General features: G+C 41.3%; 1 protein-coding gene across 1 annotated transcript in view; it reads right to left on the minus strand.

Moving 5' to 3' along the window:
• SVEP1 (sushi, von Willebrand factor type A, EGF and pentraxin domain containing 1) overlaps window positions 1–12552 on the minus strand; it is a 233157-nt gene that overhangs the window by 75432 nt on the left and 145173 nt on the right. The window contains 3 exon segments of the mRNA XM_006142717.3: window positions 1723–1846; window positions 2832–2956; window positions 12364–12539. Coding sequence (XP_006142779.1) covers window positions 1723–1846; window positions 2832–2956; window positions 12364–12539 — 425 coding nt within the window.

Here is a 12552-nt window from a genome sequence, read left to right on the forward strand (position 1 = left end):
GAAAATGGCCAACTTAATCGTAGGGGCAAGTCTGGAGTTGAATATTACACCCCAGAATTTAATCGGGAAGATCGGACCACAACAGAAGATAGATTAAGTACATGAGACTGAACTGATGAAATAGCATTTTATGACTTATAACTAAAATATTGCTGCTTTTCTTCTAGGCTTTGTTCTGGTTTTAAAGATTTTTGTCCTGTCTTGAGCTGCTGATAGGTTCACATACCTACTATTTGAACAGAACCCTAACCTGTTTCCTGGCTTTAAGTTTTAAGCAGAGTTTCTTAGCATTTCTTTGATTTATTAAAGCTAAAACTGCTTTTCTTGAAATTAAAAAATATAGTAAAAATATACCTAATTAATGACCATAGTAAGCTATATAGCATCAGCTAGGTGCTACCTTATAGTATATTCATTCTAGTCAGAGCTTCATGCCTTAAGTCAGACATGTGTTCATGGATATGTATATACCAGCTGAATTTGCTATTGAAAGTAGTTAGATTATTTAAGAAATTTCATGAATCAATAAAATGTGGGGAAAAAAAAGGAATGGAAAACAATTGTAGACACCTGAGATAGTGTGGGAGGAGGGTGGGAAATGGCATAGGGTGAGAAATAGTGGGAAAATAAACATGATATATATATATATATATATATATATAATATATATTTGATATATATATATTTCACAATACATATATATATGAAACTAGAAATGGAAAATTATTAATGATAATATGCATGATTAAGCCACTATGCAGTATATTCTGGATGAGAAATCACAATATGTATGCTGTGACAATGCTCAGTGAATGATTGTAACTTTTTAAAAATTCTTATTTATTTATTTTATTTTATTTTTTAGATTTTTTTTGCTATAGGGCACATGGGCTCAGCAGAAAGACAGAGAGAGACAAGAAAGTGAGAAATCACCCCCCGGGGGGATGACCATGCTACAATCCTTTCTCTTCCATTCTCCTCTTGGGATCTTGGGCATGCATGCACACACGCCCGGTGTGAGTTTAAGACACTGGGTCTGAGACTCGAACTGTGGATGACTACATGGGAGTCCAGCGACATAGCCATTACACCAACTGCTGGTCCCGAATGAATGTGAATTAATTTAAAAAAAAGTTTGGAGGAAGTTTGCTATTAATAGCTTTTAATGCTATTAATAGTTTGCTAGGAAGTATAGGACAAAAAGGATACCCTAACCCAAACAGGAACACAGGACATTAGTGGGTAGATATTTTAAAAATCATACTTATTTTTTCTCTCATTCTGTTTTCCTAATTTTATTTAACTTGTGTCCAAATCTTTTCCCAATTAATTTGTACTCTTTAATACAAAAAGTATTTCATCATAAAAAAAAAATTGAGGGCCAGCAGGTGGAATGATGGTTAAGGTACTGAACTCCCACATGGTCAATGGCAGTTCAAGTACTAGACCTGGTGGCTTGCTTTTTCACCTTCTCTCTCTCTCTCTGGTGAGCAAATATGCCCTAAAACAAATTAAAACAATAATAATAATCAGTAAAGTTAAATAAAAAAATTATGTTAAAACTATCAAATTCTTTCATGAAAATATGAATTACTAGTTAAACAACAGATTGACAAGCACACATGATTTGACCAAAGAGAGAATTTGAAAGTATCTCCTTTGGCTAGAAAACTCCAAAGGAGTCAAATAATAGTGGAGTTTATAGAAAGAGAAAATTCTCACCAGAACAGAATATGCTCTTGGAATCAATCTTCACTCTCCCCACAATTCCCGACAAGAAATCAGGCCAGGCTAATACATTTCCTCTGCGGAGCTCCTCTGGACAGGAGGTAACCAGTGATTTCACCTGGAAGTTTAAAAATACATCTTCAGATAAGCCGTACTTGCTCACGAAGGTGGAGTTATTGTTATCTTAATTTCATTTCACTGGGAACATTCACAGATTATTTCAGGGGTGGTGGTGGAGGGGGGTAGGCTTTTGTACAACAAGCAAGTTGTCTTCCCACCCTCTCTTCCCTACCCCCATCATTCCCTCTCCCAAATATTTCTCCCACTAGATTTATGGTTGCCTGCAATTTTGAAATTTTATGCATAGAACTTCTTGCCTCAAACTTTGGAAAGTTTGTTAAGGTGTTGTAGAAGTCCCTTTCTCCATTCTATATCTTCAATCTCTGGTACAGAGTTGAGGAAACTGAGGCTTTTAGATTGTCTGTTGCTGCAATAGTAAGAATGACCGTTTATCAAGCCCTTACTATGAGCTAAAGAATCCCATTGAATGTATATACAATATTTCGTTCAACCCCGTCAAAACTCTGCTATGAAGTTCTACTTATTTCATCTCTCTTATAGATAAGAAATCTGAAGCCTACAGAGATGGAGTAAGATGTTAAAAGTCATTACAGCGAGTTTGTGATAGAAATGGGGCTTGAACCCTAACGGTTTGACTACAGACTGATTTTAACCACTCGCTCATCTGTTGCTCTCTATGGAAGATTTTGTTCATGCCAGTCCTAAGTTTCTGCATTTTTAGTCAGAGGGATCTGGAATATTATTCTCTATCATTCTTTCCAGCTCTGAAAGAGTAAGATTTTATAACATAATCATTTCCATTAAAACTTAAGAAAATTACCAAGAAACTCAAAAGAGGGTACATCAAAAGAAACTATGGATAACTGCTGCCTGGATGTGACCAGAGCATCCAATGATACAGCTGGGCTAAACTCCGAAAACCCAGAGTGAACAATGAGATAGGGTGTCATTAGGCGGTCCACGTTGTCACTAGGTTTGTACCTTTGTATCTCATTACTGTCATACACTGAAAATGCATTGACCTGCTGTGGAGACAGGGCATAGTCCCAGAGGTTGAGCTGGCTTATGGAGCCGACAAAAGACTCAGCTGGGTTGAATCCCTCTCCTTTTTTGTCTTGCTCTTGACCAAGAACTAACGCTCCACCACCTAGAGAGAGAAAAAAAGACAAAAAGGAGGAAAACTGGCCTGAGAGTCTATTATTCCTCAAGTGCTAACTTACAGAAAGCACAGCCAGTAGAAATGTACCAAAGATGACTGAAAAGCTAAGTGATCTAAGTTTACTGCATGTTTTATTAGCAAGGATCCGATTTTATATAACAACTTCAAATAGCTAGGATTTGGAGTATTTCATTGGGTTTATACATATTTAACTATAAAATCTACATGTAGGCAAGATATCGATGGGACATTTGAATGGAAATGGATCATTGTCTATTGATGATAATGTGTATAGTATCCTCAACTGGACTAGTGTGAGGTGTATTTATGTTGGGTAAACTCTCTCTACAAGTTAAGTAATATATTGTGATTAAATGTATAAAATAAATAAAAATTAAAATTAAAAAATAAAATATAGGCCCAACCCCCAAAACAATATATATATGTGTATGTATGTATGTGTGACATAACTATATATATATATGTGTGTGTATGTATGTATATAAAATATTTTATGTCAACATAATAAGTAAGTCCTACTTTGCTTCTTTCTAGGAAACTTTCATGGCAGACTATCGGTAGATGCACTTCATGTTTATTATTCCTTAACCTACAATACTGTCATTTCTATCACGTGTTCTAGGGAACTTCTAAAGTGCTAATGGTCTCCTCATCGCCAGATCCAATGAACAGCTTCTAGTATTAATCTCCTGACTTCTCTGATCAACTTGTTTCTATTGATCTTTTCATTCTATTAAGCCCTCCTGCCCTGGTGTACTAGATGGTCTGTGTTTGCTCTGCCAGATTGATCCTCCACTCTCCTCCACTCCACTTTGGCACCAAGGTTGACTTGTAGCTATACCAGCTGGCTTCCTCGTCCTCTGGCTTCTGTGTGTGCCTGGCTAATAGAGAACCAGTGTGGGATAAGAAAGTGGGGTGAGAGTGAAGTTTAATTTCCTGGATCTCTTCCTGCCAGGCAAATGATCAGAGTGGTGCTTGCTGCTATGATAGTTAACATCATTGCCCCCTATAGGTCATTTCCCTCCACTGTCACAAGTTTGTCTACACTCTGACAACTCCCGCCACTGTCACTTCAGGCCCAACTCTTGTGACTTTCTGTTGCTAGTTGTGAGTCCTTTACTATCATATTTAGGTTCCCTCAGCCCTGCTCACACCTTTGAAAATAGTGGCCTTATCTCCTTTTCCTTCATCTTCTCTTTATATTCGATCTCACACACCTGCCAAATGATGTCTGTAGATCTCTGAGATTCCCAATATATATGTTTTTCTTATAAAATTAATGATTTTAAAATTAACATTTATGGGGCCAGCAAGTGGCATGGTGGCTGAGGTGCTAGACTCCCACATAGCCAACAGCAGGTGGAATCCCAAACCAGGTGGCTTGAAAATCACACAGGTGTGTGTGCATGCATGCCCCAAATCCCAGGAGGAGAATAGATTAGGGAGTATGGGGTGGCTATCCTCACTGGGGAGTGATTTTTCACTTTCCCTCTCACTGTCTCTCGCTCTCTCTGTCTCTTTCTGGTGAGTGCATGTGCCCTATGGCAAAACAAAAAAATTAACATATGCACATAAGAAAATTAGAAAAATAAAATATAAAGAATTCTTTTTACTAAGAAATAATCACCTAATAGTATTGTGTATTTCCTTCCAGGTGTGTGTGTGTCTAAAATGCACTTATTTATATATGTGTATGCATATTCATATATACATATATATTTTTTGGTAATTAAAAAATGTATTTGTTATTGTTATTTATTTAATTTGACCAGTGGGAAACAGAGAGAGAGAGAGAAAGGGAAAGTGAGAAAAATAAGCCACCAGGTCCGGGTCTTGAACCATAGTTGGCCATGTGAGAATCCTGTTCCTTAACCATTATGCCACTTGCTGGCCCCCATATATATATATTTTAATATTTGAGGGTACTTTAAAAGTCTGTGGGAAAATAACTTGCTTATTAAACTCCTATGAACATTATGATTAAAACACTGAGGAAATTTGTGTAAAAGTATTATTTGCTTTAAAAAAGGTAATTAGGCCTAAATTTTATTACAAGTATGAGTTTATTTCAGTGCAAGATATTTTTTCATAATATGCATTTTCTGTGCATATTTTTAATGTACCTTGTGTGGTATTTTAAAATATACAACCGAGGCCTGGCAGATGGTGTGGTTAAAGTGCTGGACTTCCACATGGCCAACCATGGTTCGAGTCCCAGACCCGGTAGCTTGCTTTCTCACTTTCCCTCTCTCTGTCTCTCTCTGGTCAAATAAAAAATAATAAAATAAATAAAATTAAATAAATAATTCTTAAACACACACACACACACACACACACACACACACAAAACTCAGGAGCCTAATATATTTCGTTCTTAAATCTTGTTTTTCTTCCTGAAAATCCTTATATTCATAGTTTTAACTTCCAGAACTATCAGAAAATAAATTTCTATTATTTAAGCTAGCCAGTCTGAGGTGTTACTTTTCATGGCAACCCAGGAAGACTAAGACGCCACCAGGGCTGTCAACTGCGGTTCTGCAATATTTATGGACTCTCACCTATCCTACTCATCCTTACTGTAGTGGTCAGAAAACCATCTCCTTAGGTGATTACTGTAAGACTTCTCTGGTTTTAGTTTTCTGTTTCTTCAATCCATTTTAAACTCTTCTTTCAAGATTTGATGTTTTAAAAATATAAATGATTCTTTTTTTGAAGAGAGATTTTTTTTGGAGAGATTTTCACTGTAGGGCGCATGCGCTCGCCAGACAGACAGAGAGAGACATAGAGACAGAAAGCGAGAAATCACCCCCCAGGGGGGATGGTCACGCCGCAATCCCTTCTCCTCCATTCTCCTCTCGGGATCTTGGGCACGCACGCACACGCGTCCGGCGTGAGTTTTAAGCCACCGGGTCCGGGACACGAACCGCGGTCGACTACATGGGAGTCCAGCGACATAGCCATTACGCTAACTGTTGGTTCCCAAGAGAGATTTTTGTTATAGGATGCATGCACTTGCTAGAGAGACAAAGACAGAGTAACAGAAAGTGAGAAATTACCCTTCCCAGTGGGGAAGGCCACACTGCAATCCCTTCTCTTCCATTCTCCTCTCAGGATTTTGGATATGCACGCACACATGCCTGGCATGTTTCAAAGCCACCAGGTCTGGGGCTTGAACTGGTCAGCCATGTGAGAGTCCAGCACTTTAACCACTATGCCACCTGCTGGTTCCTAAATGATCCTTTTTAACCACAAAAGAAATATATGTTCATTATGAAAGTATCATAAACGAATAAAGAAGAAAATAAAAATTACTTGTGATCTCATCACTCAGAGAAGAATGAGTTAAAAATAAGCACAGAAATAAAACACAAAAAAGAACCACTATGACCCTTCTTTTACTGCATAGTTCCACTCCCTGTTGAAATACCTTTAATGTCTCCTGATATCCTGAGGGTGAAACCATGCATTCCTTGAGGGGACATACACACATTCATTATGGTCCGTCCATGTGCTACAGCTACATGGAACCACCAACAATTCCTCCTCACCTGAAACCCATTCATGGCTCTCACCTCTGTACGCAGAAAGCCTTCTGTTAGAGATGCCTCTCCTCGCTCGGTGCCCAGCCAGCCCTGACTCACCCTTCAAGACACAGGCCGGTTACATCTAACAGATGTTTACGAAGCTATTTATGATGGGCTGTCTATAATACCAGGCACTGGACTTGCACAGATGAAAAAGCAGAGCTAAAAGTTCTTCTGCCGCTGGCAGAGTATAATTAGGGAAAATACATCATAAATACTTTGCAATATAGCATGGTTACTGCAACAATGGAGGTGCCCAGGCTAACAGAATAAGCAACGGAAAAAGCACAGTAAGAAAGGCCAGGGGTCAGGAAAGGCTTTCAGGCCCAGATCTTGATGACTAAGAGTTCATTTTGGGACCAGCAGATGGCATAATGGTTACATTGCTGGACTCCCAAGTAGCCGACTGTGGTTTGGGTCCTGGACCCAGTGGCTTAAGACTCGCACTGGGTACAAGTGGTGAGATCCCGAGAGGAGAATGAAGGAGAAGGGACTGTGGTCTGGCCATCACCCCTGGGGGAGATTTCTCACTTTCTATCTCTCTGGTGAGTGCATGTGACCTATAGCAAAAGTCTCTCTCACAAAAAAAAGAAAAAAAAGTTAATCTCATGCAGAAAGAAGGTATGAAGAATTTCTAGGTAAAGGAGTGTGTACAATGCAAAAGAAAGGGAAAGAATACGGTGTTTATGGTAGGTACTGAAGGTGTCTGTCCACCCCCTGCATCCCCTTCACCACTTCTGTTAGCCCTAGTTTCCAATGATCCCAGCCCTGCTTCATCTGTGAAAATGAATCAGTGTATTAATCCAAGTAGAAAAGGCAGATAGAATAGAGAAAAGGGAACAGCTACAAGTGAAAATAATCGGATTCTAAAAAAGAAATCTGGGGACCAGCAGTTAGCGTAATGGCTATGTTGCTGGACTCCCATGTAGCCGACCACGGTTCGAGTCCCGGACCCGGTGGCTTAAACTCACGCCGGGCACGTGTGGGTGCGTGCCCAAGATCCCGAGAGGAGAATGGAGGAGAAGGGATTGCGGCATGGTCATTCCCCCCCCCCCCCACGGGGTGTGTGTGTGTGTGATTTCTTGCTTTCTGTCTCTCTGTCTCTCTCTTTCTGGCAAGTGCACGTGCCCTATAGCAAAAGCCTCTTAAAAAAAAAAAAAGAATCTGAAGGATCACTTTAACTTTTCTGGACCAGTTTCCTCATCTCTAAAATAGTAATAACTATTCTCTATTACAGTCATATGATCACTGTGATTAAAATACAGAGTAAATTTAAGTAAAAGTATTTGTTTTAAAAGGGTAATTAGGCATAAATCTTACTACAAGGAAGTTTTAGTTTTCAAATTAGGTTCCTGTTCAAACATATTTTACAAAGAGGCAAAGGATGATAGGACAAAATATTTAAAATTGATTATTATTTCATCAAAATCATCTTATTGAATACTGTTCTAATGTGGTAAAATAATTACAGGGTTTTGAAAGCAATTTCTGGAGGAGTCCAACCCGGTGGGGCTCCAGGACCCATCTGAGCCCCTTTACCTTTGAGCATCACTTCTGGTCAGTTCAGTGAGTTGGCAAGGCTGCGACTGTACGCCCCCCAACCTTGGAACAAACTTGGGTCACTTAGCATGTTGGCAAGGCCGCCTGCTATTTGCTCCGGGACTGTGATAGCCTTGCTGGGAAGTGACCCCCCTCTGACTCCCCGATATACTACTATAAAAGAATTACATAGCTCCCTCATACATTTTGAGTGTGTGGTAGGATTTCCCGAAAAGTCCCCCGACCGCTCCCCTTTACCCTGACCACTTACTGTTAATTACAACGCTTCATTGGGCACAGTAAAGGGTGTGCTAAAGTTCTTCCTGATCTTTGGAAGGCCCTTCAAGACACATTTAATATAAATAATCTTTTCACGTACAATAGGACTAGGCCGAAACTGGCCCAGGACGCTCTCGTCCCATGGTAACTAATGTTCTAACAAAATACATAACAGTGGTGCCATAGGCTACACAAGTGTATCCAGTTTTAAATCCCTATAGAATTATATAAGTATCATTCTTTATGAAAATCCATAAGAACTAATATCTATGCTTGAGATTTTCTTTTAGTAATCATAAGACGGCTGCTGCTGAACATCGGTTGATAGTTAACTCTGCTTGCTGGAACTGTTTCCTGAAACTGCACTGCTTGAAGTTACCAGGAACCTGCTTTCATCAATCAAACAATTGTTGAACTGTATCGATGATTAATCGACTTTCCCTTAATCAAACCCTAAATGGTTTCTATTGTTAAAACATTATGAATTGATCATTAGTACACGTAGCCCCTCTCCCATTTACTTGCATGTATCCATTTTCAATAAAAAGGCACGGAGATTCCTAGCAGTTGTCACTCCTCAGAGAGCGATCTTAGAGGAGTGTCCAGCTTAGGACGTGCATGAAAAAGCACGAGGCCTTTGTCTTTCTTTCCCTCCAGCGTCGCCTCCTTCGAGCAAACCCACCCCCTCCGAGGCTGGTCCCCGGCAAATTTCTATGTTACTCTCCCAATACCTCCATCTTACAGTGACTCGTTTAACATTTCTAGTTTATCTTTGTTTTTCTTTCACAATCCTCTCCTCAATCCATGTCTTTACAAATTTTCTTCACTACTTATATTTATTAAACCTCCAGCATTTTCTCTTCCCTCTTCCCAGAATCAAATGCTGTGTCCCCGTCTCCACAGCGAGGGCTGCCCTAGGAGACCATCATTTCTGTAAGCTCAACATGCAGAGGCTGCCTTGTTAACTGCTGGGATCCTGGCAAACAGTGTGCATCTGCATGAATGTTCCACCCCTCTCTGCAATACTTCCATGATTAAGAAAGAGCTGCTTCCGGGACCAGCAGTTAGCATAATGGCTATGTCGCTGGACTCCCACATAGTCGACCGTGGTTCGTGTCCTGCACCTGGTGGCTTAAACTCACACCGGGCGCTAGTGCGTGTGTGCCCAAGATCCCGAGAGGAGAAAGAAGGAGAAGGGATTGCAGCATGGCCATCCCCCCTGGGGGATGATTTCTTGCTTTCTTTCTCTGTCTCTCTCTGTCTTTCTGGCGAGTGCACGCACCCTATAGCAAAAACCTCTCCCCCCCCCAAAAAAAAAAGAAAGAAAGAAAGCGCTGCTTCCTCCTTTCTTTTGCAGTTGTCCTAAGTTTTCCTTCCAGTGCAAGTGTAACAAACGCTGCTTCTTGTCCCGATACTAACGCTTAGTGATGTTTTCTCACAGCAGTGTCTTCTGGTGAGAGATCTCTGTTATTCAGAGATGTTCACCTCTGCCCTGTTGCTTTATTCTGATCATGCCGGGAGTGGCCTGAGCTGCCCTTCTTGCCATCTGCCTCAAAACCTTAAAACCTGTGGGTGACTTCCCATTGATCTTAGTATAAAAGCTTCCATCCTTAACCTGCCCACAAAGCTTTTTGGTAGCTGGCCTTTCCCTCTCCAGCCTCTGCTCTTTATTGCTGCTTTAAGTCTGCTTTCTAGATCCATCAGTCACCTGTTAGTCTTCCAACAACACCCAGTGCCTTTCCCTTCATTAGCTCATGCCTGATCCTTCTCGATAATCCACTGAGGTCCTCTCTCCAAACTTCCACCGACTGGCCATTCAACCTCTCCTCCTTGGCTATAAACTTGAATAGAATAGTGTTCTTTTCTTCCACGGTGATTATCTCAGTATAAAATTATAGATCACTTAGTGTGATTGTAAGACTACTATCTCAGTTCCCAGCGTGAGTTTAAGCCACCGGGTCCGGGACTCGAACTGAGGTCAACTACGTGGGAGTCCAGCAACATAGCCATTACGCTAACTGCTGGTCCCCCTAAGGGGTGATGTCTCACTTTCCCTCTCACTGTCTCTGTCTCTCTCTCTCTCTCCCCCTCTCCGGCAAGCACACGTACGTGCCCAATGGCAAAAACCCCAAAAAACAGAAAGAAAGAAAGAAAGAAAGAAAGAAAGGAAGGAAGGAAGGAAGGAAGGAAGGAAGGAAGGAAGGAAGGAAGGAAGAAAGGAAGGAAGGAAGACCTTTCAGAATCTGTATTAAGACGATCAAGAAACATGCTGAACTGACAGAAGGTTGCTAAACTGTCTTTCAGGAAGACGAATTGCGGGTGGTTTTTGTTTGTTTCAGAACTTGTTTTGTTATAAGTATACCAGCTGAACCACTGCCAGTAGCTTTCTGTCTTTATGCTCTTTTTAAGTAGAACTCTCAACCTTAATTCTAAAAATAACTTCTAAGTTGAAATTAGAGAGTGTTAGTTTGGAAACATGTAAAAGTATGAGGTAAGCCAGGGTGCCCAAAATTGCACATGGCAATAATTTTGCTCTATGTAGAAACACCTCTAGATGTTCTACCTCTGTGTGCCTAGAACTGGCATGTAGGATATTATTGTTTTCACTTTCCTTATTTATTTCAGATGTAAAAAATTTTGTCTTCATACAATTAATACCAAATAAATTTAAAATATTTAAATTTAAGTGATATTTTCTAGACACAAGTTGAACTGAGATAATAACTACAAGAGAGTCTTTGAAAAGTTAGCAGAAAATGCCTATCATGAAAAAACTATGCGTGAACGCCAGGCGCGTGTGCGTGCGTGCCCAAGATCCCGAGAAGAGAGTGGAGGAGAAGGGATTGCGGCATGGCCATCCCACCTGGGGGGTGATTTCTCGCTCTCTGTCTCTATGTCTCTCTCTGTCTCTGTCTGGCGAGCGCACGCGCCCTATAGTGAAAACCTCTCTCTCAAAAAAAAAAAAAAAAAAAAAGAGAAAGAAAGAAATCACCCCTTAGGTGGCATGGCCACACTGCAATCCCTTCTCCTGGGATCTTGGGCACACATGCACATATGCCCAGTGTGAGTTTCAAGTCACTGAGTCTCGGACATGAACCATGATCAGCCATGTGGGAGTCTAGTGACATAACCACTATGCCATCTGCTGGCCCCCCAAAGATATTTCTTACATAAAGTCACACAGGGGAACCAGCAGTTAGCGTAATGGCTATGTCGCTGGACTCCCACGTAGTGGACCGCGGTTCGTGTCCCGGACCCGGTGGCTTAAAACTCACGCCGGGCGTGTGTGCGTGTGTGCCCAAGATCCCGAGAGGAGAATGGAGGAGAAGGGACTGCGGCGTGACCATCCCCCCTGGGGGGTAATTTCTCGCTTTCTGTCTCTGTGTCTCTCTCTGTCTGGCGAGCGCAGGCGCCCTACAGTGAAAATCTCTCAAAAAAAAAAAAAAAAGTCACACAGCTCACCTAGGACACAGCATTTAAGAACTTTAGAGAACTTACACTCAGGATAAGGACCAGCAGATGGCGTAATGGTTACGTTGCTGGACTCCCACAAGATTGACTGAGGTCTGAGTCCCCGACCCAGCAGCTTCAAATTCACATCAGGCGTGTGTATGTGTGTGTGTGTATGTGTGTGTGCATGTGCCCAAAATCCAGAGAGGAGACTGGAGAAGACGGGATGGCCATCCCTCCTGGGGGGTGATTTCTCACTTTCTGTCTCTCTGCCTCTGTCTTTCCAGCAAGCACACATGCCCTGTAGCAAAAATCTGTCTCATAAACAAACAAACAAAACCAAAAAGACAATTAAAAAAACCTAACAACTTACACTCAGGATAGTCAGAGGACAGTAAGTGAGAGAGAGAACTACAGACCTCTGTTCAAACTAAGGACAGCAAACCTAGCAAACCTGATGTCCACCTAAGCCCCACCGCCTCTAGAGCCTAACCGAGTTACGCTCATTTTGCTAAGACATACCTGGTATTGCCGAACCCACAGAGAGGCCAGACCCACCATCAGATAATTTCCCATCGATATAGACTTTCCAGGCTCCGTCGGCACTTGTCCAGGTGACTGCAATGTGATGCCATCTGCCATCGTTCACCGAGGGGCAGTCTGTTATCTTTTCCTTGCCATTCACATAAAGAACCCAGCTGTGGAGAGAAA

The sequence above is a fragment of the Tupaia chinensis genome, unplaced genomic scaffold (assembly GCF_000334495.1).
Source record: "Tupaia chinensis unplaced genomic scaffold, TupChi_1.0 Scaffold000081_1, whole genome shotgun sequence".
Lineage (NCBI taxonomy): Eukaryota > Metazoa > Chordata > Mammalia > Scandentia > Tupaiidae > Tupaia > Tupaia belangeri.